The following is a 26,282-nucleotide window of genomic DNA, read 5'->3' as shown; positions in this document are numbered from 1 at the left end:
CGGATCTCCATCTATATTGAATCGACAATGTCGCCTCTCTAATATTAAAAACCGGCATGGGTTCCCCCTACAAGGGCAAACCAGGCCCTTAGGTCTGGTATGGATTTTAAGGGGAACATACCAGACCCTTATCCGACCGACCACGCAGCCCGGCCGGTCAGGAAAAAGGTGTGGGGATGAGCGAGCGCCCCCCCCTCCTGAACCCTACCAGGCCACATGTCTTCAACATGGGGAGTTGGTGCTTTGGGGAAGGGGACACCCTGTGGCCCCCCACCCCAAAGCACCTTGTCCCCATGTTGATGAGGACAAGGGCCTCTTCCCAAAAACCCTGAATTTTGGTTGTCGGGGTCTGTGGGAGGGGGGCTTATCGGAATCCAGGAGCACCCCTTTAATAAGGGGGCCCCCAGATCCCGCCCCCCCCACACTATGTGAATGAGTATGGGGTACACCGTACCCCTACACATTCACCTAGGGAAAAAAAGTGTCAATAAAAAAACACACTACAGGTTTTTAAAGTATTTTATTAGTCAGCTCCGGGGAACTTCTTCTGACTTCGGGGGTCTCTTCCGACTCCACCGCTCGCTCCAGCCTCTTCTCCCCTCTCCGGTTCTTCTGCCGGGCTCCTCCGCTATCTTCTTCCAGCTCTTTTACTAGCGGTGGACAGGTCTTATACGTCCTTCTTCTCTCTTCTTCCGATGTTGACACGACGCTCTCTCCCCGGTGGTCACCGGGTGATGTCACACAGTGACCCCGCCCCTTATGATGCGAAGTCCCGGGTCATGCTGGGACTGTGACGTCATAAGGGGTGGGGTCACATTGTGACCATGCCCCATTCCTATATAAGTCGTTGCGCACCTCGCACACGCCATTTTAGCGGGAGAGAGCGTTGTGTCAACATTGGAAGAAGAGAGAAGAAGGATGGAGAAGACTGGGCCACCGCTAGTAAAAGAGCTAGAAGAGGATAGCGGAGGAGCCTGGCAGAAGAACCGGAGAGCGGGAGAAGAGGCCGGAGACCGGAAGAAGAGGCCCGAGAGAGCGGTGCAGTCAGAAGAGACCCCCGACGTCGGAAGAAGACCCCCGGAGCTGACTAATAAATTACTTTAAAAACCTGTAGTTTTTTTATTGACACTTTTTTCCCCAGGTGAATGGGTAGGGGTATAATGTACCCCATACTCATTCACACAGGGGGGGGGGGCGAGATCTGGGGGCCCCCTTATTAAAGGGGGCTCCCAGATTCCGATAAGCCCCCCGCCCGCAGAACCCAACAACCAATGGCCAGGGTTGTCGGGAAGAGGCCCTTGTCCTTATCAACATGGGGACCAGGTGCTTTGGGGTGGGGGGCTGCAGGGCGCCCCCTTTCCCAAAACACCCACTCCCCCATTTTGAGGGCATGCACTCTGGTACAGTTCAGGGGGGTGCTCGCTCGTCCCCACCCCCTTTCCAGCTTGGCCGGACTGCATGCTCGGAAAAGGGTCTGGTATGGATTTTGGGGGGACCCCCACACCGTAGGGATTCCCCTAAAAATTCATACCAGACCCAAGGGCCTGGTATGATCTTGGAGGGGAACCGATGCCCGTTTTTTATGTAAAATTTGGCATGGAGTTCCCCCTTGACAGCTGATTATTCTTTGATTGGCCACGGCCAAAGGCGCCTGGCCTGGGGGCGACTTAAAGTCGTGTTGTAAGTCACGCTGTTATTCTTACTCAAGTCGTGTCCAAGTTGCCTCCAAAAGTCGCGCTGGAAGTCGTGTTGCCCCTGTGTGAACCGGCTCTATATGCAAACATGGGTGGATTGCTTAATTGTTGTACACACATAAAATAATGTATGAAGTGGCGAAGCTAGACATTCTTTCACCTGGGGCAAAGAATGATTTTGGCAACCCCCCCTTCTTACCGGGAAGTCAGTCAGTGCCCTGGATGAAGATGTCAAACTGAAGAAAATGCCTAAACAGGCAGCTGCTGTAGGGGGGAAATATAGGTAATCGATTCTAGTATATGCCACCCCTCCTGCCCAGTGTTGCAGGAAGGCACAACGGGAGCATAAGGGGGTTGCCATTATGACCCCTGATGCTATGCCCATGGATAGCGGCTTCTCAAGCATTCAGCAATTTGGTAGCGTAAGGCTCCTCTCACAGCCCTCTATGGAGTGGCGCGTGTAAATGGACATGTGTCTGTTGATACATGCCAACATCCAAACTGATCCTATCCGTTAAAAATAGACAGATCTGTTCCCCATCCATCTGGTGGATCGGATGACAGTTGGATGTAAGCGGACAGACAGTTAGTTGCTCTGCCGATCCCCGCTAAAGTGATGGGAGATTGGGCCCTATGTGGGATCACGACCCTAGAGGACATAGTGTCCCAGGGACAGCTAATTCCCTTTGACACCCTGAAGAGAGATAGAGGGTTATCGAACCGCATGTTCTTCAGATTCCTTCAACTCACGCCTATCAATCCCAATTCCCATCCCTGGTGGTTCTAGAGATGTCAAGGGTGGAGGAGGGTGAGCTCGGATCAGCTGGGGATGGGAAAACACTATCCACAATCTACAATATGCTGACTGCTCTGGACACGTCCAGGGTCTCCCATCTGTATGAGCTCTGGCAGAAGGACATTCCAGACTTAGCTGCCGATGACTGGGAGGAAGGGATCCAGCAGTACTTGCCCCTTGTGGTTTCCGCAAGGGACAGGTTCATACAACTGAAATGTTTTCACTGGGCATATTATTCCCCAGCACACTTGGCGAGAATATACCTTGAACGAACAGTGAATTGCCCCAAGTGCAATCAAGGATGAGGAGCTGACCATATGGACTGTAGTATTTAGTGGATACCCCAACTCCCCCCCCCCTCCCTCCCCGCATACAATACTTATGGAATACTTTAGGGGTGGAATGTGGGGCACTTGAACTCGGTCTAGACTAACTGTATGTTATATCCAACGTCGCTTTACCGCAAATGTTTTGTTATGCAAGTAAACTACGTATTCTGTCTGTATTTATCTGAATCCTGACATTGTACGTTTTTTTTTTTTTTTTTTTAATTAAATAAACTTTATATTAAAAAAAAGTGATGGGGGATTTGAATTTGCTGGGGGCAATTTTATTTTGTCAGATTCGGCGAATGATCGTCAGATTTGGGGGTAGATTTGGAGTGTTTACCTTCCAAGTAGGTGCCCCATGCACATTGTGTAAGGCTGCCCCTTGCAGTTCCATCATCCAGCTTGAAAAAGGAGCACGGCTGCAGTGTCATCCGCAGTGTGCATGCTCAGGAAAACGCGTTCCATGCCAGTGACGTCATCCATCCTGGCCTCTGTACCACCAGTGTTCCAGGCCTTGTTTTGAGCCCTTCCTCACCGTGGCCGGCTGTTTACATCAGTGGTGTAGAAGAGAGCAGTGAACGAGGAAACAGCGCTCCCTGCGCAGGATTGGATCGTCTACTGATGAAACCTTCAATTTCTCACTGTATTGGGACTTACCAGATGCCTTTTTTAACCTCCTAAATATGAGTTGCCTACTGTTTGTGCTCAATAAATTTGTTATACTTCTACACCCAGAGGCGCCTCTCTCTTTATGTCATTTACATCCGACTGCCCATAGAGGAAAGTGGGCTGTTTCTGCGCCGCTCTGTATAAAGGGAGTGGACACAGACCTGTCATCCGCCTGCTCAGCAGGGATCCGTGGAGAGATCCCATGCTGAGCAGGCGGACCTGCTGGCGAAGTTTGCCCACCCAGGTGAAAGAGATAGTGTAAGCAGGCGACTGATACAATAGACTAGATTAGGCAGAAACGTGGGAAAATCTCAGACCATAGCTGTTGAGTCAGCTGTCTGTCCCTTCCCCCTGTGCTCCTCTGGTCCTTCCCTTGCTCCTCTTTTCCCCCCCCTTCTCCTCTGGTCCCCTCATGCTCCTCTGTCATCCCCTTCTCCTCTGGTCACAACCTTGCTCCTCTGCTCCCCCCATGCTCCTCTGGTTCCCCTATTCTCCTCTGGTCTCTCCTTGCTCCACTGGTCCCCTTGTGTTCCTCTGATTCCCTCCTTGCCCCTCTTGTCCCCCCTGTGCTCCTCTGGTTCCCCCTGTGTTCTCCTGGTTTTTCCGTGCTCCTCTGGTCCCCGCTGTGCTCCTCTGCTCCCCCCCCCCATGCTCCTCTGGTCCCTCTGTGCTCCTCTGTGTCAGAAACCATGATCAATCAGACCGAGACAGACGTACAGTTAAATCACACGTGTTTAATAATAAAAGTAAATAGAACAAATGTTGTCAAAAGAGCAGGATCTGGAGCCAGAAGGGATGTCAGCCAAGCAAGTCTTTTAACAGGAATGCTGGAGATAGTCACTGTGATGTTGACTAAGGCGAAGGCAGAGATCCTCTGGGCTGGATGACTTAAGTAAGCAGGACTGATGAGCAGGATATCATCAAAAGCTGAGTAACTGTTCCCCCTTTTTCCTCTGTTCCCCCTTGCTCCTCTGATCCACCTTTGTTCCTCTGGTCCCCCCCTGCTCCTCTGATCCCTCCTGTGTTCCTCTGGTCCACTGTGCTTCTCTGTTCCCCCCAAACTTTTATGGTCCCCTCTGTGTTCCACTGGCCCCCCTTGTGCTCCTCTGCCCCTATGCACCTCTGCCCTGTGGTGTTCCTCTGGTCCCCTCTTCTCTGGTTTCCCTGCAGCGCTCACCTCCTCTCCCTGTCTATTTGTGCAGTGTGGGCTGAATATTGACAATTTCCTCGGCACAGAGAAGCTCATCATACGATCCGGAAGACAGGCAGCCACACAAGGTTATAATATCCTCGGCACTCATTCTCCTGCTCTTTCCTTCCACCCCACTCCATCTAGATTCCCCCATGGCTGCAGACCAGATGAAGAGCGGGGGAAGGAAAGAGCATTAGAATGAGTACCAGGGAAGCTTATGTTATAACTGTGTGTCACTGCCTATCTTCCGGATCATATGATGAGCTTCTCCGTGCCGAGGATATTGTCATTATTCAGCCTGCACTGCACAACTAGAAAGGGAGAGAAGGTGAGCACTGTGGGGAGACCAGAGAAGGTGGAGGCAGAGGAGTGGAGGGGGCAAAAGAAGGGACAGGAACAGGAGTGGCAGCTGGGTTGGCTTTACAGGTATGTACCGATCCCTGTATATTTCTCCTGCAGCAGCTGAATGTTAGCTGGAGGTAGAGGAGGAAAAGCAGCCTTTCAGCTGCTGCAGGAGGACCAGTACCAGCTGCAGCACCCCTCCCAATTCCATGCCCAGGGCAGCCTCCCCCCTAGTTTCGGCCCTGAATGTATGAGAATCCCATGTAATACATAATCTCACAACCAACTGTCAGGATGTGCTGCTCTCTACTGTCTGTAAGGGGCTCTGCTACTTAATGTTCACAGAGATTATTTATGCACATCACTTCCTGTCTCTATGTGTCTGGGTCAGAAACTCTGGAAGGAGGAAGTGGTGAGAGAGACAAAGAACTGAGTCACCTGATCTTATACACACAGGGGCTGCTACTGCTGTTGTATTTTCACCCAGACCAGAATCAGAGACTCTTAGGCAAATAATCCTATGTTCTAATAGTTTAACTGCAGCTGCCAATAGCTTCTTGAGTGTGTATCTAAATCCTTGTGACAAACTTATCTCTGTCCTAATGTTATTATCTCACATGTACAGTGCCAGATAGCTAGGCCTGTGATACTGTATGTATGTATCATGTACCTGGTAGTAGAGGCTAATATTATGAGAAATGCCATTCTTACACCTCTGACTCTGGGCCCCTGATAGTGTAGACAGGAGGCGCAGGAGTACAGAGTGCCTGTAAGTCTTTCTAGCAGTGCGGCAGGTGTCCACGCTGGGCAGAAGTTGTCAGATGGCTCCAATAAGCATATAGGCAGCTGATAATGGCGGCAGCAGGCAGAGTAGCAGAGTCAGGCAGGTCAGGTCAGACACAGACAGGATGGATCAGGTACAGGGTACAGGCAGGAGCATGGTCAGGAAACATGCCAGGTCTTGAACTGATCAGTAAAGCAAGAGCCAACGGAGCAGACAGAAGCAGAGGTCAAGCCAAGGTTTGTGCAGGTGGAGTTCAGAGAATGGCCAAGACAAGTGGGTTCAGCAACTGGAAACAGGATACAGATTCACAGAGTCACAGGTTATACAGGAGGCTGAAGATAAAGCAGCACTGATCCTGAGTACTGGCCAAGATTAAATAGCGTAGGGCACCTGTGCATGCACGAATATCCGCAGGCAGCCATCAGAAATTTTTGGGTCCCTTACGAAGCTTTAGCCCCCCAGGCACACACACACCTGTATATATGTCAGCCCCCCCACACACACATGTGTATATGTCAGCCCCCCATACACATACCTGTATATATGTCAGCCCCCCCACGCACCTGAATATACATCAGCCCCCCTCACACAACTATATATATATGTCAGCGCCCCCTTCACACACACCTGTATATATGTCAGTCACCTCTCCACACACTTGTATATATGTGTCAGCGCCCCCCCCCCCCCCCCCCACACACACCTGTATATATGTCAGCGCCCCCCACACCTGTATATACAGTGCCTACAAGTAGTATTCAACCCCCTGCAGATTTAGCAGGTTTACACATTCGGAATTAACTTGGCATTGTGACATTTGGACTGTAGATCAGCCTGGAAGTGTGAAATGCACTGCAGCAAAAAAGAATGTTATTTCTTTGTTTAATTTTTTTTTTAAATAGTGAAAAGTTTATTCAGAGGGTCAATTATTATTCAACCCCTCAATTCAACAGAATTCTGTTTGGTTCCCCTAAAGTATTAAGAAGTAGTTCAGGCACAAAGAACAATGAGCTTCACATGTTTGGATTAATTATCTGTTTTTCCAGCCTTTTCTGACTATTTAAGACCCTCCCCAAACTTGTGAACAGCACTCATACATGGTCAACATGGGAAAGACAAAGGAGCATTCCAAGGCCATCAGAGACAAGATCGTGGAGGGTCACAAGGCTGGCAAGGGGTACAAAACCCTTTCCAAGGAGTTGGGCCTACCTGTCTCCACTGTTGGGAGCATCATCCGGAAGTGGAAGGCTTATGGAACTACTGTTAGCCTTCCACGGGCTGGACAGCCTTTGAAAGTTTCCTCCCGTGCCGAGGCCAGGCTTGTCCGAAGAGTCAAGGCTAACCCAAGGACAACAAGGAAGGAGCTCCGGGAAGATCTCATGGCAGTGGGGACATTGGTTTCAGTCAATACCATAAGTAACGTACTCCACCGCAATGGTCTCCGTTCCAGACGAGCCCGTAAGGTACCTTTACTTTCAAAGCGTCATGTCAAGGCTTGTCTACAGTTTGCTCATGATCACTTGGAGGACTCTGAGACAGACTGGTTCAAGGTTCTCTGGTCTGATGAGACCAAGATCGAGATCTTTGGTGCCAACCACACACGTGACGTTTGGAGACTGGATGGCACTGCATACGACCCAAAGTATACCATCCCTACAGTCAAGCATGGTGGTGGCAGCATCATGCTGTGGGGCTGCTTCTCAGCCAAGGGGCCTGGCCATCTGGTCCGCATCCATGGGAAGATGGATAGCACGGCCTACCTGGAGATTTTGGCCAAGAACCTCCGCTCCTCCATCAAGGACCTTAAGATGGGTCGTCATTTCATCTTCCAACAAGACAACGACCCAAAGCACACAGCCAAGAAAACCAAGGCCTGGTTCAAGAGGCAAAAAATCAAGGTGTTGCAGTGGCCTAGTCAGTCTCCTGACCTTAACCCAATTGAAAACTTGTGGAAGGAGCTCAAGATTAAAGTCCACATGAGACACCCAAAGAACCTAGATAACTTGGAGAAGATCTGCATGGAGGAGTGGGCCAAGATAACTCCAGAGACCTGTGCCGGCCTGATCAGGTCTTATAAAAGACGATTATTAGCTGTAATTGCAAACAAGGGTTATTTCACAAAATATTAAACCTAGGGGTTGAATAATAATTGACCCACACTTTTATGTTTAAAATTTATTAAAATTTAACTGAGCAACATAACTTTTTGGTTTGTAAGATTTATGCATCTGCTAATAAATCCTGCTCTTCTTTAAAGTTTGAAGGCTCTAACTTATTTGCATCTTATCAAACCTGCTAAATCTGCAGGGGGTTGAATACTACTTGTAGTCACTGTATGTCAGCCACAATTCCACACACACACACCTGTATATATGTCAGCGCCCACCCCCACACACACCTGTATATTTGTCAGCCCCCCCACACACACCTGTATATATATCAGCGCGCCCCCCAACACACCTGTATATATATGTCAGCGCCCCCCACACACACCTGTATATATGCCAGCCACCCCTCCACACGCCTGTATATATGTCAGTGCCCTCCCCGTACACACACCTGTATATATGTCAGACACCCACACACACCTGTATATATATCAGCACCCCACACACACACATGTATATATGTCAGCTCCCCACACACACACACACCTGTATATATGTCAGCCACCCCTCCACACACCTGTATATATGTCAGCCAACCCCCTACACACACCTGTATATATGTCAGCGCCCCCCCCCCACACACACCTGTATATATGTCAGCGCCCCCCCCCACACACACACCTGTATATATGTTAGTCACCCCCCACACACACTTGTATATATGTCAGCCCCTCCCACACACACCAGCATATATGTTAGCCACCCGCCACACACACACCTGTATATATGTCAGCCACCCTCCCACACACATCTGTATATATGTCAGCCACACACACACACCCGTATATATGTCAGCTCCCCACACACACACCTGTATATATGTCAGCTCTCCATACACACACCTGTATATATGTCAGCCACCCCTCCGTCAGCCACCCCTCCACACACCTGTATATATGTCAGCCAACCCCCTACACACACCTGTATATATGTCAGCCAACCCCCTACACACACCTGTATATACGTCAGCGCCCCCCACACACACACCTGTATATATGTCAGCGCCCCCCCCCCCCCACACACACCTGTATATATGTCAGTGCCTGCCCCCACACACACCTGTATATTTGTAAGCCCCCCTCACACCTGTATATTTGTAAGCCCCCCTCACACCTGTATATATGTCAGCCCCAGCAAACACACCTGTATATTTGTCACCCCCAAAATGTGTATATATGTCAGCCCCCTCACACCTGTCTATATGTCAGCCCCCCACACACATCTGTATATATGGCAGCCCCCCTCACACACACCTGTATATATGTAGCCCCCATACACACACACACACACACCTGTATATATGGCAGCCCCCCTCACACATACCTGTATATATGTCAACCCCCCACGAACCTGTATATATGTCAGCCCCCTCATACACCTGTATATATTTCAGCCCCCCTCACACACACCTATATATATGTCAGCACCTGCCCTCACACACACCTGTATATTTGTAAGCCCCCCTCACACCGGTATATATGTCAGCCCCAACATACACACCTGTATATATGTCAGCCCCAACATACACACCTGTATATATGGCTGCCCCCCTCACACACACACCAGTATATATGTTAGCCCCTCCCACACCTGTATATTTGTCACCCCCAAAACATGTATAGCGCCCTCCCCATACACACACCTGTATATATGTCAGCCACCCACACACACCTGTATATATATCAGCTCCCCACACACACATGTATATATGTCAGCTCCCCACACACACACACACACACCTGTATATATGTCAGCCACCCCTCCACACACACCTGTATATATGTCAGTGCCCCCCACACACACCTGTATATATGTTAGCCACCCCCCACACACACCTGTATATATGTCAGCCCCTCCCACACACACCAGCATATATGTTAGCCACCCGCCCCACACACACCTGTATATATGTCAGCCACCCTCCCACACACATCTGTATATATGTCAGCCACACACACACACCTGTATATATGTCAGCTCCCCACACACACACCTGTATATATGTCAGCTCCCCACACACACACCTGTATATATGTCAGCTCTCCATGATTATGATTTAAAAAGAGTAAACACAGTTGATTGATAATAAATGGCTTCAGCCAAACACTAACCATGAGTGAAAGAAAAGTTTTTGTGTTATCATTCATAGTCTTTGAAAAATGGCCAAGAAATCATAAATTCTGCCAGGGTAAATAAACTTATGAGCACAACTGTATATGCAGCATCTGTTATTTTAGTTAACCCTTTCCCTTCAGATCTGGGATTCTATAGCTAGTTTTAGCTCATGGCTCAATAACCAGCATAGACTGAGCCAGGTTACAGCCACTTCTGGTAGTCAAAGGTCTGGTTGCATGACAGATTAGATGCTAGCAATTACTAAGCGCAGAGTAGATAGGATGACTTTGAGCTCCAGTGCCACACCACAGTTCCTGCTGGCAAAAAGCTCCATTCCAGGCTGGTTGGACAATGACTGGAGGGTCTCCTCATCACCGGAGATCCTGTTTTCAGGTATTCAAGACAAATGCTGCATCACTGTCATTCTCAGGGTCCCTGCAACTGGACTTTGCTGCAACATTCATCTGGAAGTATCTCTACCAACTATATATATAATAACTATATATAGTATATACCTAAGTACTGTATATATGCACAATTCCACCAGGACTCTTGTTGGGTCCTATGTTGATAATACCTGTTTTTTTATTGAATGTATGTAGTGTTAATAATCTTTACTTATATAAAGCTTGTATTATTTCCATACTGGTGTGCATCTATATACTTATAGTTACTGTTATATGCCGGTTGCAGTAGTTCCTTTGCCTACAGGTTCCCGATTCCCCATTTCCCTACAGGTCCTATAGGTCTAGTGCTATATTACCTACAGGTCTAGTGCTATATTTTGTTTAGTGAGGGTAATTTGTCATAGCCCCAAAAGATGGCTACACAACTATGTTCTGATACCATACCATACTCACATAAAACTGACTAATATCTACAAATTACTATATTTTGTATTCCGCTGTTTTTCCCTGACATGCCTGCTAGCCCATGCCCTCCACAGCAAGATAAACTTACCTGCCTGGGCTCCGTGCCTGCTGTAACAGAATATTGCTTCTTGGTATGGGGGAACATGTAGCCTTCCCCATGTGACAATGCTTTGGCCTGAATGGTCAATTGTTTCTTGGTGTTGGGGCTGTAGTGTAGTCTTCCACCAGGGTACTAGAGTGAGCTCCAACACTGTAATATACACAAGATGGACTCCTGAAGCTAGGAGGTGACAAGGAAGCTTGGATCAGTAATAAACACTGATCAGCCATAACCTTATGACCAACCCCTAATATTGCATAGGTCCCCCTTTTGCAGCCAAAACAGCTCTGATCCATCAAGGCATGGACTCCACTAGACAATGCATCACACTGCCTCTTCCTCAGGTAAGCGACACAGGGTGGTGAAGCATAAACCTGTTTCATCCAGGAAGATCTCCCTCCAAAAAATTTAGGGACGTTGTTGGCCATGGTCCATCCCTAATAATCAGCTCAGTGGGCCACGAGGACTCAGAGGCATTGCCCCAGTAGACGACTTTGCGGTTGAAGCGCGTAGGGCTAGCATATTTCTGCTCCCCACATTGCTGTTGCTATTTTGCTTTTATGTAACTATCACATGATTTTTTATGGACTATTTGTTTTGTTTCAATAAACCGTTACTGGTTGAATTTCACCATGAGAGGCGTTTTTTATGTTTTTTTCCCTCTATGATGAACCTTTATGAGACATTTTGTGCCAAGCTCTACAGCTGTTTGAGGTCCGGAAGGCTTACCTACCTCCCTCAATTGGAGACTACAAGAGATTCAAGACGAGGAACCCTGAGGTGAACTACCATCCGGCCGACAACCCCTCGGTTTGGGCTATCAGAGCCTCTTATAAGCTTTGATGACACACTGCTATACGGTGGATGTGTCCAACCTATCCGGTAAGAGTACCCACCTTCAATAACTATCTTACAATTTGTTTCAAGAGTTTCTGAGACCTGAGATGTTTGGAAATTTCAACTTCGGGAATGTTATTTGAAAATTTCATGAGTTCCACGACAGTGAATATTCTTTTCTGAGACTTTGGTGGACTGGTTCTCACGACTGTGAATATTCTTTCCTGGGACTTTGGTGGATTGTTCCCATTTACATTTTGTTTACACACACTTATTTTCCACACATAGGTGCTTTTTAGCGCTGCACTTTCTAGATTTAATAACTAGATATATAAATCAAAACAACGTGCTGCGCTGTTCACTTTACCAAATATCCTTACTATGTAATAAATCATAAAACCAGTACAAATATTAATTTATTAAATTAATAATCTTTTCATAAAGTATAATATAAATGTAATAAATCCTTAATCAAATAGATGTAAAAAGTGCTCGAAATCCATACCTCATCAAAAAAAGTCCTTTTAAAATCTTCAATGTAGTTAATTCTTTGTGATGGTATTCCAAACCTATCCACAGTGTTTGCAAACTTGTGCTCCCCCTGTGTGATTCTGCTCACCTCAGAGCATGTGACCGCACAATTAATTTTGGTCTAAAATTGCAGTTGAACCACCTCTAGCCTCTATAGTATGTAGTGCTACCAACTGTCATCAATAACAAGAAACTTAAACAATACCAAGGAAACAGTTCAAGTTTGTTTACTGTAGTAAAAGGGACACATGAAAGTGCATAACATAACACTGTAAATCATAGAAGTATTGTATCTGAATAATATGGCACTATTGATGAAATGCTATTTGGTCATTTAGAACCTTTCAGTAGTAAAGAGAAATACCAAGTATACAGTATGACCCAAAATCAGTTAGAACTTATTTCTGTCACAGTAACCCTTAAGCAGAAGGGTAGGGAACTGACACTTTATCTCCTATGTCACTGACTTTAGTCACTTTAAGCAAATAAGGAGAGGATAAAAAAGGGTTTTAATATTACTCATTGGAATCTGGCAAATCTTCAGCTAGCTTTGAAGTATTATGAAAAGGGAAATCATTGATGGTATTACTAGAACAAATGTAGTTTATCTTTGTTTTACTTCAAACTTTTTCTATGCGGTTTTAATATTATTGTATCCAATAAGATTACAGATGGTAGGGGTGTGAACAAGGCACAGATGTCTGCATCCAGTGTTCAGTGAAGTGAATAAACAGCTTCCTGTAGCATTACAAGTACCAGGAAGTTCGCCTGAGTAAGTGATGTCTAAATGCAGTGTCTTAAAGAACTAAATGGGCAGGTGCCCGCTCACCACAGGGCTACAGAAGATCCCAGATCTGAAGTGCAGGCACCGCTGGAGCACCTGTAACAGCCTCTGGTCCGGTGTACATGGGAAGCGATGCTGTCTGTGGGTGTCCCTCTGGATGCAACTGTATGGCTCCCTTTTATACAGGCCACGATTTAGCAGCAGCTCACACTGACACAGAGCTCCTGCTGACAGATCCAAGCTGGCGTCTCAAGAGAGCGATCTAGACCTCCACTCACCTTTTTATACCCTCTTCCAGCAGTCTGGTAGTTCTAGTTCGGGCCAGTCCTGCTGAAATTGAAACCCCGACTCAATGTCTACTGGTGGCCTGCGATTGTGGTGAGGAGAGGCAGAACGTAAACAAGGCGATTCAACGTTATGACTAGTGACATGACAGAGATCTACTGTTTCCAGTGATTGAGGACAGTGATCTCTGTCATATCCCTGCCTGCCCACCCCCCCTACAGTTAGAACACACCCAGGGAACACACTTAACCCCATGATCACCCCCTCATGTTAACCCCTTCCCTGCCAGTGTCATTTTTACATTGATCAGTGCATTTTTATAGCACTGATCAATGTGATAATGTCACTGGTCCCCAAACAGTGTAGTTTGGGGTCAGATTTATCAGTCTGCTAAAAATTGCAGATCGCTGCAATAAAAAAGAAAAAAAGTCCCTAAATCTATCCCGTAGTTTGTAGACCCGATAACTTTTGTGCAAACCAATCAATATACGCCTATTGTAATTTTATTTATTTTTTTACCAAAAATGTGTAGAAGGATATATATCAGCCTAAACCGATGAATACATTTGTTTTTTTATATTTTTCTTTTAGATATGTATTATAGCAAAAAGTAAAAAAATTGTGTGTTTTTTTTTTTTTTAATCGTGGCTCTTTTTTTGTCTATAACGCAAAAAATAAAAAAACGCAGAGGTGATCAAATACCACCAAAAGAAGGCTCTATTTGTGGGTAAAAAAAGGATGTCAATTTTGTTTGGGTACAGCGTCGCACGACCGCGCAATTGTCAGTTAAAGTGACGCAGTGCCGTATCGCAAAAAATGGCCTGGTCAGGAAGGGGGCAAATCCTTCCTGGGCTGAAGTGGTTAAGCCGTGCTCAATATTTAGCATAAAATTACCTAAACCCACTTTTGCCACAGCTGAAATTCCTGCATAGATACCTTTAAGGATAATTTAGGTGATATACTCTGGAAGCTCGCAGGGCATTTTTTCCATATTTAGAAATAAATAGATATACCCGTATATATGTGCACAACTCTACCAGGACTCTTGATGGGCCCTTTGCTGATAATACCTGTTTGCACCTTGGATGTATGTACTATTAGTAATCTTTTCTTATAAAGAGTTTGTATAATTTCTACACTTGTGTGCATCTATATACTTATGGTTAATGTTATATGCTGGTTGCAATAGTATATGGTTTGCTCCCAATTACTTTGATTAAATTACTGATGAATTTCTAAGGAACGGAATCTCCCATCTTCAAAGAGGCCTTGACCTGGGTGGAGGCACTGCTAACTTTTTTTATCCAACCCACTCTTCCTCCTGAAGGTTCCGGTTCTCCTCTTTATCTACAGCAGTGGCAGCCGGTGCTAAATATTTTTTTGGGGGGGTCAAACTAACGGCAGCCACCCCCCCCAGAGGACATGTATGGGAAGGCGGCACCCCTTGTACGAGCGGTGGATGGGAAGGCAGTACAAGCAACCACCCACCCACCACCCCCAAGCACCCGAATTGAATTCTAGATATTACCATATATGCAATCAGTAAGGGGGGACATTTATTAGGTTACAAGCAAAGAAAGGCAAATAAACATCTTTGTACAAAAAGCTTAAAACATTCTGCACAGTCTTCACTTTGCCGTCATCATTTGTACAAACTCTGCAAGAAAAACGAAAACCAATAGTGAGTGGCTAGCCAATGTTAAAGATTAATTCCAATTTGTTGAGAAATAAAACAATCCCCCCTGGGTGACCAGTGAATATCACAAGGATTTGAAAAAGATCTGTTGCATATTCCTACCTGTTTGTCCTCTGAAAGAATAGCTGTTTGTTCTTCTATGCTTTTGGATACTGATTCTTTATGGAAGTGACTTTTTCAATATGGATCAGCTGATGCACTTGCAGGGCTATAATGAGGAAAGTTTCAGGGTCTGCATAATTTTGGAAGTGATTCCACTTTTAGGCTGGATTCACACCTATGCATTTTTTGTGCTTTTTGCATTTTGCAGATTTGCACTACAGAACAGGTTCCATAGGAAACCATGTTAAATGGACTCTAGTGCAAATCTGCAAAATGCAAAAAGAACTAAAACTGCATAGGTGTGAATCCAGCCTTAGGAGTATCTCCCCAATGAGATTTTTGCTGCAAAGGACGCCTAAAATTTAACATGTATCTTACTGCAGAGTAAATTAGTGATCCACATTTTTGGGGTTGTTCTAACACCAGCTGTGTACAGAAGGCCTCCAGGCTGGCATATTGCATTTGAATTTTACAGAAAATTACAGTGCTGCGGATTTAAAAGGAAATTGTTAATAACATTAAAGGAGAAGTCCAGCCTGAGCTCGTTTGGCTGGGCTTCTCCTATGGATCACAGGAGTAGAATTTGTTTTGCACTTCTGTGACCCGTTTTTAGCAGAAAGCGGTCTGAAGTCCGCTCTCTGCTGATGTCACTGGAATCAGTCCAGGCACCACATCATCCTGACAATAAAGTCTGGATCCGCCAGGCGCCTGGACTGACACCAGTCTCAGCTTCCCAGCGAGCCACTGAGAGCTGGAGACGGCTGATCCCCGCCCCCTCCACAGCTCAGTGAGAGTGGAGGAGCAGAGAGGAGAGCTACTGATTGAGAGGCAACAGCTCTGGGAGCTGTGAGAACCGAGCCAATCGGCGGTGTTCGATCGCTGGGTTCTCAGTGTAGAGGTGCCAGGGGGACAGATGCAGCATCCACCTAGGTAAGTATGATGGGGGAAAAAAGAAACAAACCTATACTTCTGTTTTAAATTACAATATGGTTTGTGTCACAATTGTATATGCTATATTTTTTATTTGCTAGATTTTTTTCCCCACAAAAGTGGAGTTATCATTTAAAGAACCCACCACCAACAGGTAATGTGCCAGCAGCTATCCATAGTGGTTCTTTCACTAGCCAATATTAAAGAGCCCACCACCAGCAGCTAGATTATCCAATAACAGTAGCCTTTCAAGCTTGTGAAATGCCAAAAACATTCTAAGCTTCACCTGGTTATATAGGAGGCATTTCGATTAAAGATTTATTTATTAAATATAAATTTGGCAGGTTGATTAGGGATCTCTGAAATCTTATTGTGGGAATTTAAGCTGGCGACAAGTTTTTTTTTTGTTTAGCAATTGCACCAGAATGAATGCTTCTAAGGAAAAGTTTCATGCAAACATAGGTGTGCATATGGGGTGTGTCGGCTATACCTGGGTACACCCTACTCACCCGGTGCAGCGCAGATTCCCCCTGCTACTGACACCATCCACTGCTCTACTGACACCAATCTCTGCTCTACTGACACCGATCTCTGCTCTACTGACACGTCCACTGCACTACTGACACCATCCACTGCACTACTGACACCAATCTCTGCTCTACTGACACCAATCTCTGCTCTACTGACACCAATCTCTGCTCTACTGACACCGATCTCTGTCCTACTGACATGTCCACTGCTCTACTGACACTAATCTCTACTCTACTGACACCATCCATGTTTTAATACATTTTAATATATATAGGAGTATCGGAGTGTGTGTAGGGACCTGACAGTGATTCAGGGCAACTAAAATTTGCTTTTGAACAAGGCCTCGCTGACTTATAGCTGCAGCCAATGTGGAGCAAATCATCCTCACCATTACAGCAGTAAGTCCAAACTCTTCTCACCAACTAATATAAATTATAATTTGCAGCAAAGCAGTCTTAACCCCAAAAGCAAGCATTATATTGCAGCTTACCATATTTTAGATGTGGTGCGTTCGTTTTCAGGTTTTTGTTCATCTATTTTTTTTCAAGTAGGTTTTGCACCAGACCAATCAAACCTGCAGATATAACGGTTAAGAGTGTTGAGATAAATCATTTAACACTGACAGGGGTGCTTACAATGAGCAGCCTTTATCTATTTGTGTAAAAACCTTTATCTGAAAATAAAAAAAATTGTTACTATAACAGCTGGAGTTTGCTTTCAGTTTGTATCTCTAAATCTGCTAGTGCATCTAAAACTACCCCCCCCCCCCGCTATTATTAACTGTGCTACTGTCCAACGATGTCTGTTGCTCCCTCATCCACAGAATAAGCACCCTAATACACGAGGTGTGTTACTGGCTGGATCATCAGGGTAAAAAAGAAAGCCCAAATCACCTGACAGTGATTCAGGGCAACTAAAATTTGCTTTTGAACAAGGCCTCGCTGACTTCTAGCTGCAGCCAATGTGGAGCAAATCATCCTCACCATTACAGCAGCAAATCCCAGCTCTTCTCACCAACTAATTTAAATTATAATTTGCAGTAAAGCGGTCTTCAACCCAAAATCAAGCATTATATTGTTGCTTACCTGTTTCAGATGTGGTACGTTCGTTTTCTTGTTCTTTTTTCTTTTGTTCAAGTAGGTTTTTAATTGGACCAATCATTTCTGCAGATGCAATGGTTAAGAGTGTTGAGATAAACAATTTAACACTGACAGGGGTGCTTACACTGATCATCTTTTATTTATTTATGTAAAACCTATATCCCAAAAGAAAACATTGTTACTGCAACTGCTTAAAAACGTGTGAGCTGGAGTTTGGCTTCAGTTTGTTTGTGCATCTAAATCTGCTAGTGCATCTAACACTCCCCTCCCCCCATTATTAATAACGCCGCTGTCCAAAGGTGTCTGTTGCTCCCTCATCCAGAGAGTAGGCACCCTAATACAGGTGATGTATTACTGGCTGGATCATCAAGTGAAAACAGAGAGGGGGAAAAGCCTAAAAAAGAAAACAAATGCACTTACCACATCTAAAGATTGCGTTTAATTGATTTTGGATTTAATATCTGTGGTAGTGCCCCTTTGGCCAGGGTAGGGACATTCCAGCATTTATATATTCCCAAAAAGTGATTCATGAGCTTTAAAAAAACAAGTCCACACTAACCTTTGTAGCTGTGGACATTGTGGAACAAACAATTGTCAATCTCAAAGCAAAAGTACTAAGTTGTGTTGCCTCCCCAGCAGCTTAGCGTGACCTGCTAACCCCTCCCCCTACCTACCCTTCTGTGCTGCATTAGAGATCAATATTCTGCAAAGTCACTGCTGGGGTTAGCAGACTGAGCTGGGTAGCCAATCACTGCTGGAGGGGGGGTCAGAGCGTGCTTAGACAATGTAAACTTTGAGACTTTACTCCAGAATATATGTAGCCACATGTGCTCTATGTGTCAAAAGCTACAGAACTTGAATGGAGGGAAGGGAACCACACCATAGCATACCTCCCAACTTTTTGAGATGGGAATGAGGGACACCTATCACAAAAAAGTATGCAGGCATAGGACACACCCCTTGCCACACCCTCTTAAAAAGAGAATTGTACAAACAAAAATTAAGATTGGTTAAACCCACAAGTGTTTTTTTTTACCACTATTCCTTTATATTGGATTTTGGAATTTACAAATGCAGCAATTTAGAAAAAATTATAAAAAAAAAAGTGCATTTTATATACATCTATATAGATCAGATAAAAATGAGGGACAAATGAGGAGGAAAGAGGGACAGAGGGACATTGCTTCAAATCAGGGACAGTCCCTTGAAATCAGGGACAGTTGGGAGGTATGCCATAGTACATCGGTATTTATGTTCTATCCTGCAGTAGTGACCGGTGAGAACTGCCTGGATTCTATAATCAGCCCAACTAAATCCCACACAGAAAAGATGACTTCTACATTTAGCTAGAGAGGCACTTAAAGAGGAAGTAAACCCTGATGGGTTTACTTCCTCTTTGATTCCCTGCAAATTAAAGCATAATGGACTACTATGTATCGCATATAGGGATGAGCCGAACACCCCCCTGTTCGGTTCGCACCAGAACCTGCGAACCGAGGTTTCCGTTACATTAGAGGGGGCGGGGTCACCCATACGTCACTGGGGAACCCCTGGCTCCCCTCACCAGCATCAGAGTGGACGGGGTCAGGTGACGGGTGGCCCTGCCCTCCTAATATAAGAAACGTCAGCGCTGGGATCCCCGCAGTGTCTCCGGAGTGGAGACAGAAGACGGATGTATGGACAGCGCTGGACTGAGAGATTCCCCCGTCGCTGGATATGATCATCCATCGCTGGATAGGAGGAGTGGATTACCACCGCTGGAATCTTTTTTTTATTTTTTTTTATTTTTAATAAAGGAATTTTTCAAAAGTGTGTTTGTCTTATTTAACCATTTTTACACTTTCTTTGTGAAATGGTAGGGGTACTTTTGTACCCCCTTACCATTTCAAACAGGGGGGGCTGGGATCTGGGGGTCCCCTTGTTAAGGGGGCTTCCAGATTCTGATAAGCCCCCCGCCCGCAGACCCCCACAACCACCGCTCAGGGTTGTGGGGGATGAGGCCCTTGTCCCCATCAACATGGGGACATGGTACTTTGAGGGGTCACAGACCCCCAAAGCATCCTCCCAATGTGGAGGGCATGTGGCCTGGTACGGTTCAGGAGGGAGGGGGGCCGCTCTCGTCCCCCCCTCTTTTCCTGCGGCCGGCCAGGTTGCGTGCTCGGATAAAGGGTCTGGTATGGATTTTTAGGGGGACCCCCACGTCAATTTTTTTTTATTTGATGCGGGGTTCCCCTTAATATCCATACCAGAATTTAGGGGAACCCCCACGCATTTTTTTTTTTTTTTATCAATGAATGAATGAATTGTCGGCTAATACAGAGAACACTCACTCTGTATTACGGGAGCCGACAATATAGCCGCAAGAGACTTTTTTTCCTGCACAAATGACACTTTGTGCAGGGACAGTTCTAAGCACCAGAAACATGCGCCCCTTCACAGGCATACTATAGACACCCCCCACGTACCACATTTAAAGGAATATTACACTTTTATTGTTTCACTTTAATCATTATTAAAATCACTGCTCCTGAAAAAACTGCCGTTTTTAAAACTTTTTTTTGCATTGATCCATGTCCCCTGGGGCAGGACCCGGGTCTCCAAACACTTTTTAGGACAGTAACCTCCATATTACCCTTTAAAATTAGCACTTTAGATTTCTCCCATAGATTTGTATAGGGTGTTCCCGGCTTTTTGAATTTGCCGCGAACAGCCTAAATTGTTCACTGTTCGCTGAACAGGCAATGTTCGAGTCGAACATGAATTCGACTCGAACTCGAAGCTCATCCCTAATCGCATTGTAGTCCATTATGTGTCACTTACCTGACACAGGTGCCAGCGAAGTCACCGCTGTCCCCTTGTGTACGGAGCCTCCATCTTCTTGGTCGGTCTCGCTGCTCCGGCGCTGTCATTCGATGGAGCCGTGATGACGTCACTCCCGCGCATGCGCAGGGAAGCTGCCACTCGCGGCATATCGCCGTTAACAGTGGCCCGCTCAGTGCGCCTGCGCGCCGCTGTCTATGCCCGTCCTTTGGCAAATATCTCCTAAACCGTGCAGGTTTAGGAGATATTTCTTGGACCTACAGGTAAGCCTTTATCTAGGCTTACCTGTAGGTCAAAGTGGTTTGTAAGGGTTTACAACCACTTTAAAGTGATACTAAACATACACAGTTTATTTGATATTGCTCCTTCTATTTCTGTATGGGGATGATAGCACTGTAATTATTTAAATAAAAAAAAAAAAAAAAAAATGAGTACCTTTTCTCCTAATTGATATATAGCTGCCACATGACCCAGCTCTTTCCCAGCCTGTCTGCAGGGAAACTAGTCCTCTGCTGCTGGTCACATGTGCAAAATAAAAAAAATAAAAGTTTTCAGAATTCAGAGTAAAAAATAAATAAATAATATCAATAAAATGTTTAAAATTGTCATACAAATCTATAGTTGAAATCAAATCTTTATTATTTTTGGCAATAACATAGTGTGGGTAGATTTCTGCCAGTCACAGGCTGTGACTGGCAGAAGGAGGGAGGAACTGGGCTGTCATTTACCACTGTGTATACACCCAGATGTGTGACTCTATAATCCCATGGGCTGCTCAGATGTGATAGGGAGGAAATGCTCAGCATAGAAACTCACTGAAAACTGAGCATGTGCAGAGTTGCCTCCACAGCTGCAAAATCTCTAGCTGAATTTTGGACATGGACAGGAGGGGGAGCTATAGAGCAGCAGGATCAACCAGTTTTTTTGCAAAATAGAGAAAATGAATCTCATAGTGACTGAGTATGGACAGCATGTAACACACCATTTATTGATAGCTTTTTATGATGTGGGTTTAGTGACACTTCAGTCGGGCAATTAGACTGCTGCGTACAAATGTAGCGAAACTATACAGCCATAGCAGAGTGCTTTTCTGTCCAGGTACAAGCTGGACTGGGAACTGGAGCTAGAACTGCCAGTCCTAGACACAAACTGTCCAGGGACCATCAGAGGCCCTAATGCATGGTTACATGTGAAATACACAGAGCAGACCATTGACTTGTACAGGGTATACATCTGGCTGTGCTCACACAGAGTGTGCATGGGAATAGTTTCCCTGCCAACAAGAGGCCCGATGTCCCAATAAGCAAAAGAGTACAAAGACTGATCAAGAAGCAACCTACCTTCGTAATTTACTTTACCATCTTCATCAATATCTGCTTCCCTGATCATTTCATCAAGATCTTCATCTGTTGCTTTATAACCATAGTTTACCATAATAAGACGAAGCTCATCAGCAGTAATGAAGCCATCGCTATCCTAGAAAACAGTTAAAGATTGTAGAGGACTTTACAAAGTGAATTACATAGAAGCAGGGCCAGATTAAGAACATCATGGGCCTGGTGCTGAGGATTTTGGTGGGGCCTTTTATAAACAATAAATAAATAAAAATGCAAACTATGATTTGTTATAACAAATTAAATTAAAGAGAGAGAGGAAGGATGAGAGAGAGAGAAAAGGAGAGAGAGAAAGCGAGAGAGAAAGGGGATGAAAGAGGTGTGAGAGGTAAGGGAGGGAGGATGAGAGAGAAAGGGGGGGTGAGAGAGAGGATGCACATGAGCATGTGTGGGAATGACATCAACGCAGCCTGGCCAAGGCAAGTGACCGAAGGCACAGAACCCAGAAGGAAGACCGGGTGAAGATGGAAGTGCCCAGGCCCCGCCGGATTGATCACAGCACAGCACTGGAGGGCTCAGTCTGACAATTTAAGTGTGCCCTAATGTGCTAATATGCTGTGCATACTTGTACATTATGGCATAACCTACCCCAGGGCCTCTAAAAAGTAGTAATGTTAGAAAAGTTTACTACCGCGTTATATCACAGGAGCCTCTCATGGGGCCCCCTACTGACCCTGTGGCCCTTGGGCAGTGCCTAAGTGCATAGTTGTCAACATTTCAAAAATAATTTCAGGGACGCTTTTTTTACAAGTGCTATATTTAGAGTAGCTGACATCCCCTATGTTCCTCTATACATCACAATAGTAATTTATTAAAATTAAATAAGTACTAATAATGGGGCAGAACAAAATATGAGGACTGTGAGATTTCCTTTAGTTAAACTGACAAAAGTGCCCATTCTAGAGCTGGTAACATTGAGGATATTCAGTATAATTTTAACCACTTTGCATCCAGGCCAATTCTTACATTTCTCTCCTACATGCAAAAAATTCCAAATTTTTTTGCTAGAAAATTACATAGAACCCCCAAACATTATATATGTTTTTTTAGCAAAGACCCTAGAGAATACAATGGCGCTCGTTGCAACTTTTTATCTCGCACGGTATTTGCGCAGCAATTTTTCTAACACGTTTTTTTCAGAAAAAAAACTGTTTCATGCTTAAAAAAAAAACAGTAAAGTTAGCCAATTTTTTTTGCATAATGTGAAAGAGGAGGATACGCCGAGTAAATAGATACCCAATATGTCACGCTTCAAAATTGCACGCACTCGTGGAATGGCGCCAAACTTTGGTATTTAAAAATCCCCATAGGCGACGCTTTACATTTTTTTACTAGTTACATATTTTGGGTTACAGAGGAGGTCTAGGGCTAGAATTATTGCTCTCGCTCTAACGTTCGCAGCAATACCTCACATGTGTGGTTTGAACACCGTTTTCATATGTGGGCGGGACTTACATATGCGTTCGCTTCTGTGTGCGAGCTCACGGGGACAGGGGCGCTTTAAATTTATTTTTATTTTTTTTATTGTTAATTTTATTTTATTTTTTTAGTTTTACACTTAAAAAAATAAATAAAAAAAATTGATGACTTTTATTCCTATTACAAGGAATGTAAACATCCCTTGTAATATGAAATATGGCATGATCGGACATATTTACAGTGAGATATGGGGTCAATAAGACCCCGTATCTCACCTCTAGGCTGGGAAGAATAAAAAAAATAAAACCGATCCTGGCTTCCTAGCCAGATTGGCGCCGTTAATTTGAATACAGAGGCCGGGCGTGACGTCATAACATCGCACCCGGCCTCCGAACGATCATGGGGACGATCTAGTCCGCCGGAAATCTCTATGATAACTTGCTGTGGCCGGCGGATCCTGTGACCGACTCACCGATGGAAACGGTGAGTCGGTACAAGCACGGGAGGGCGGCAGGAGGGGGGGGGGCAGAGGAGTGTAGAGGGTATGGCATTGGGCACTATGTATAAGAGAAGAGTGTGGAGGGTATGACAGTGGGCACTATGTACAGGAGAGAAGTGTGGAGAGTAGGACAGTAAGCAGTAATTACAGGAGAGGAGTGTGGAGGGAGGGTATTACGGTGGGCACTATGTATTGGAGAGAAGTGTTGGAGGTATGACAGTGGGCACTATTTATAGGAGAGGAGTGTGGAGGGTATGACAGTGAGTAGTATGTACAGGAGAGGAGTATGGAGGGTATGACGGTGGGCACTATGTATAGGAGAGGAGTGTGGAGGGTACGACAGTGGGCACTATGTACAGGAGAGAAGTGTATGACAGCGGGCACTATATACAAGAGAGGAGTGTGTAGGATATGACAGTGGGCATTATGTATAGGAGAGAAATGGGGAGGGTATGACAGTGGGCACTATGTATAGGAGAGAAGTGTGGAGAGTATGACAGTGGGCACTATGTATAGGAAAGGAGGATGAAGTAATCTGGGAAGGAAAAATGTAAAGGTTTGTGGAAGGATGTTTAAGGACTGCGTAGTGGTTAAGTGGACCATACATGTATTGAAATTACACCAATTAAACAGAGACCAGCCATAGTCGATCTATGTATGGGCTAGCTGGTTTTACACAAGTCAACCTATTAACTGACTTGAGTACAACCAGCCTGTCAGGTTTTCCTCAAAACAATCAGTGCTGCCAGCTATAGTTAGCAACATTGTATTGTATTCACTGGCAGAACACAATAACACTGTGGGAGTGATTGCCCCATTCACAGGTCAGCAGGTGAGAGGGTGTGTGGGGACAGGCTGGGGAGAGATACTAGTCAGTCCCTGGGTAGGCACTGGTTAGTATCAGAGCCAGATACACACAGGTTACATACGCCACGATCGTTAGAGCCAGAGCAATAATTCTAGCACTAGACCTCCTCTGTAACTCTAAACATGTAACCTGTAAAAAAAAATGTAAAGCATCGCATGGTATACAACAAAAATTTGTGCTCACTTTAGTGTTTTATTTTTTTTATGAATGAAACAGCTTCTTTCCAAAAAAAGTTTGAAAAATTGCTGAGCAAATATCGTGTAACATAAAAAGTTGCAAAGACCACCATTTTATTCCATAGGGTGTCTGCTAAAACAATATATAATGCTTGAGGGTTCTGAGTAATTTTCTAGCATAAAAAGAAATGATGATTTTTACATGTAGGAGAGAAGTCTCAGAATGGGCCTGGGTGGCGAGGGGTTTAACTATCATAAGTAATATACAAATAATTATTATAAGCACTGTGAGTTCATCCTCTCAGTCTGCTGCAGAGTGTGTCAGCTTGTATTTAAACTGCCGCTCTGTATGTAGCTTCTGATAGGCTGTGCAAGCAGCCTTGTATCTCCGGAACCATAGATGATGGCAGACCCATATTTTAACCAGCGCTGGAGTGGGTCTTTAGCTACTTACCCCCTAAATGTAAGGTCACTGTGAGGATTGATCGCCAAGCTACAATCCTTGAAGTCAATCTTTTTTTTATTTTTTTTATTTATTTTATTTTTTTTGGCCAAATGGGCCTATCTTGAGAAAGGGGCCTGGAGCTGCAGCTCCAATAGCCCCTATGTTAATCCGGCCCTGCATAGAAGTCTGCCTTGTGTATCAATACATCCATGGGAAGCAGTTTGTTTGTATGTCATGCATGGGCATCCGCAGAACTTTTTCCAGGGGGGGGGGGGGGCATCATTTTAAGGCCACTCATGCTCCACCCCTTTTCGACAATCTGGTAATATATATGTGTTATATAACAGATAATTCATCTTCACTTTGTATTGGAAGTTACGCTGGTGGCTGTGTTCCATGCCCATATAGCCTAGAGAATGTACATCTTTTTACATTGCAATACATCTGTTGTGGCCATATTTTGATCTCATACTGTCACTGTATAGGCTGTTTTCATCAAGATAAAAATATGGCAACAACAGATGTATTGCAATGTAAAAAGATGTACATTCTCTAGGCTATATGGGCATGGTACACAGCCACCTGAGTAACCTTGCGGATGCCCATGCTTTCAAAAAGCAGCCCTGGAAAAAATTTCATACCAGCCTCACAGCATTATTATACCAGCCCAACAGCATAATGTCATTATTTTCTTGTTCATGTAAGGGAAAACCATACATTTTAAAACACATTTGATGAAGAGAGTATTAGATATAGATATGAAATCACCAGCTTGGTGGCACTGGTTTTATCCTATAGTCTCCT

At 45.0% G+C, this 26,282-nt stretch overlaps 2 protein-coding genes across 2 annotated transcripts in view; both read right to left on the bottom strand.

The window, feature by feature from the left end:
• LOC143987101 (calmodulin, striated muscle-like) overlaps positions 1-26,282 on the bottom strand; it is an 89,412-nt gene that overhangs the window by 42,800 nt on the left and 20,330 nt on the right. The window lies entirely within an intron of this gene.
• Positions 15,033-26,282, bottom strand: part of LOC143987097 (uncharacterized) — a 77,336-nt gene continuing 66,086 nt past the window's right edge. Inside the window, exons 4-7 of the mRNA XM_077485625.1 lie at positions 22,018-22,153; positions 17,843-17,920; positions 17,248-17,331; positions 15,033-15,155 (exon numbers count right to left, since the gene is read on the bottom strand). Of these exons, the coding sequence (XP_077341751.1) occupies positions 17,291-17,331; positions 17,843-17,920; positions 22,018-22,153 (255 nt within the window). The 3' untranslated portion in view covers positions 15,033-15,155; positions 17,248-17,290. The remainder of the gene's footprint in view (positions 15,156-17,247; positions 17,332-17,842; positions 17,921-22,017; positions 22,154-26,282) is intronic.

This window comes from Lithobates pipiens, unplaced genomic scaffold, assembly GCF_037356315.1.
Source record: "Lithobates pipiens isolate NorthernLeopardFrog02 unplaced genomic scaffold, aLitPip1_a1.2 Scaffold_18, whole genome shotgun sequence".
Taxonomy (NCBI): Eukaryota; Metazoa; Chordata; class Amphibia; order Anura; family Ranidae; genus Lithobates; species Lithobates pipiens.
The sequence above is the reverse complement of the archived record's forward strand: the minus strand, read 5'-3'. Positions and strand labels throughout refer to the sequence as shown.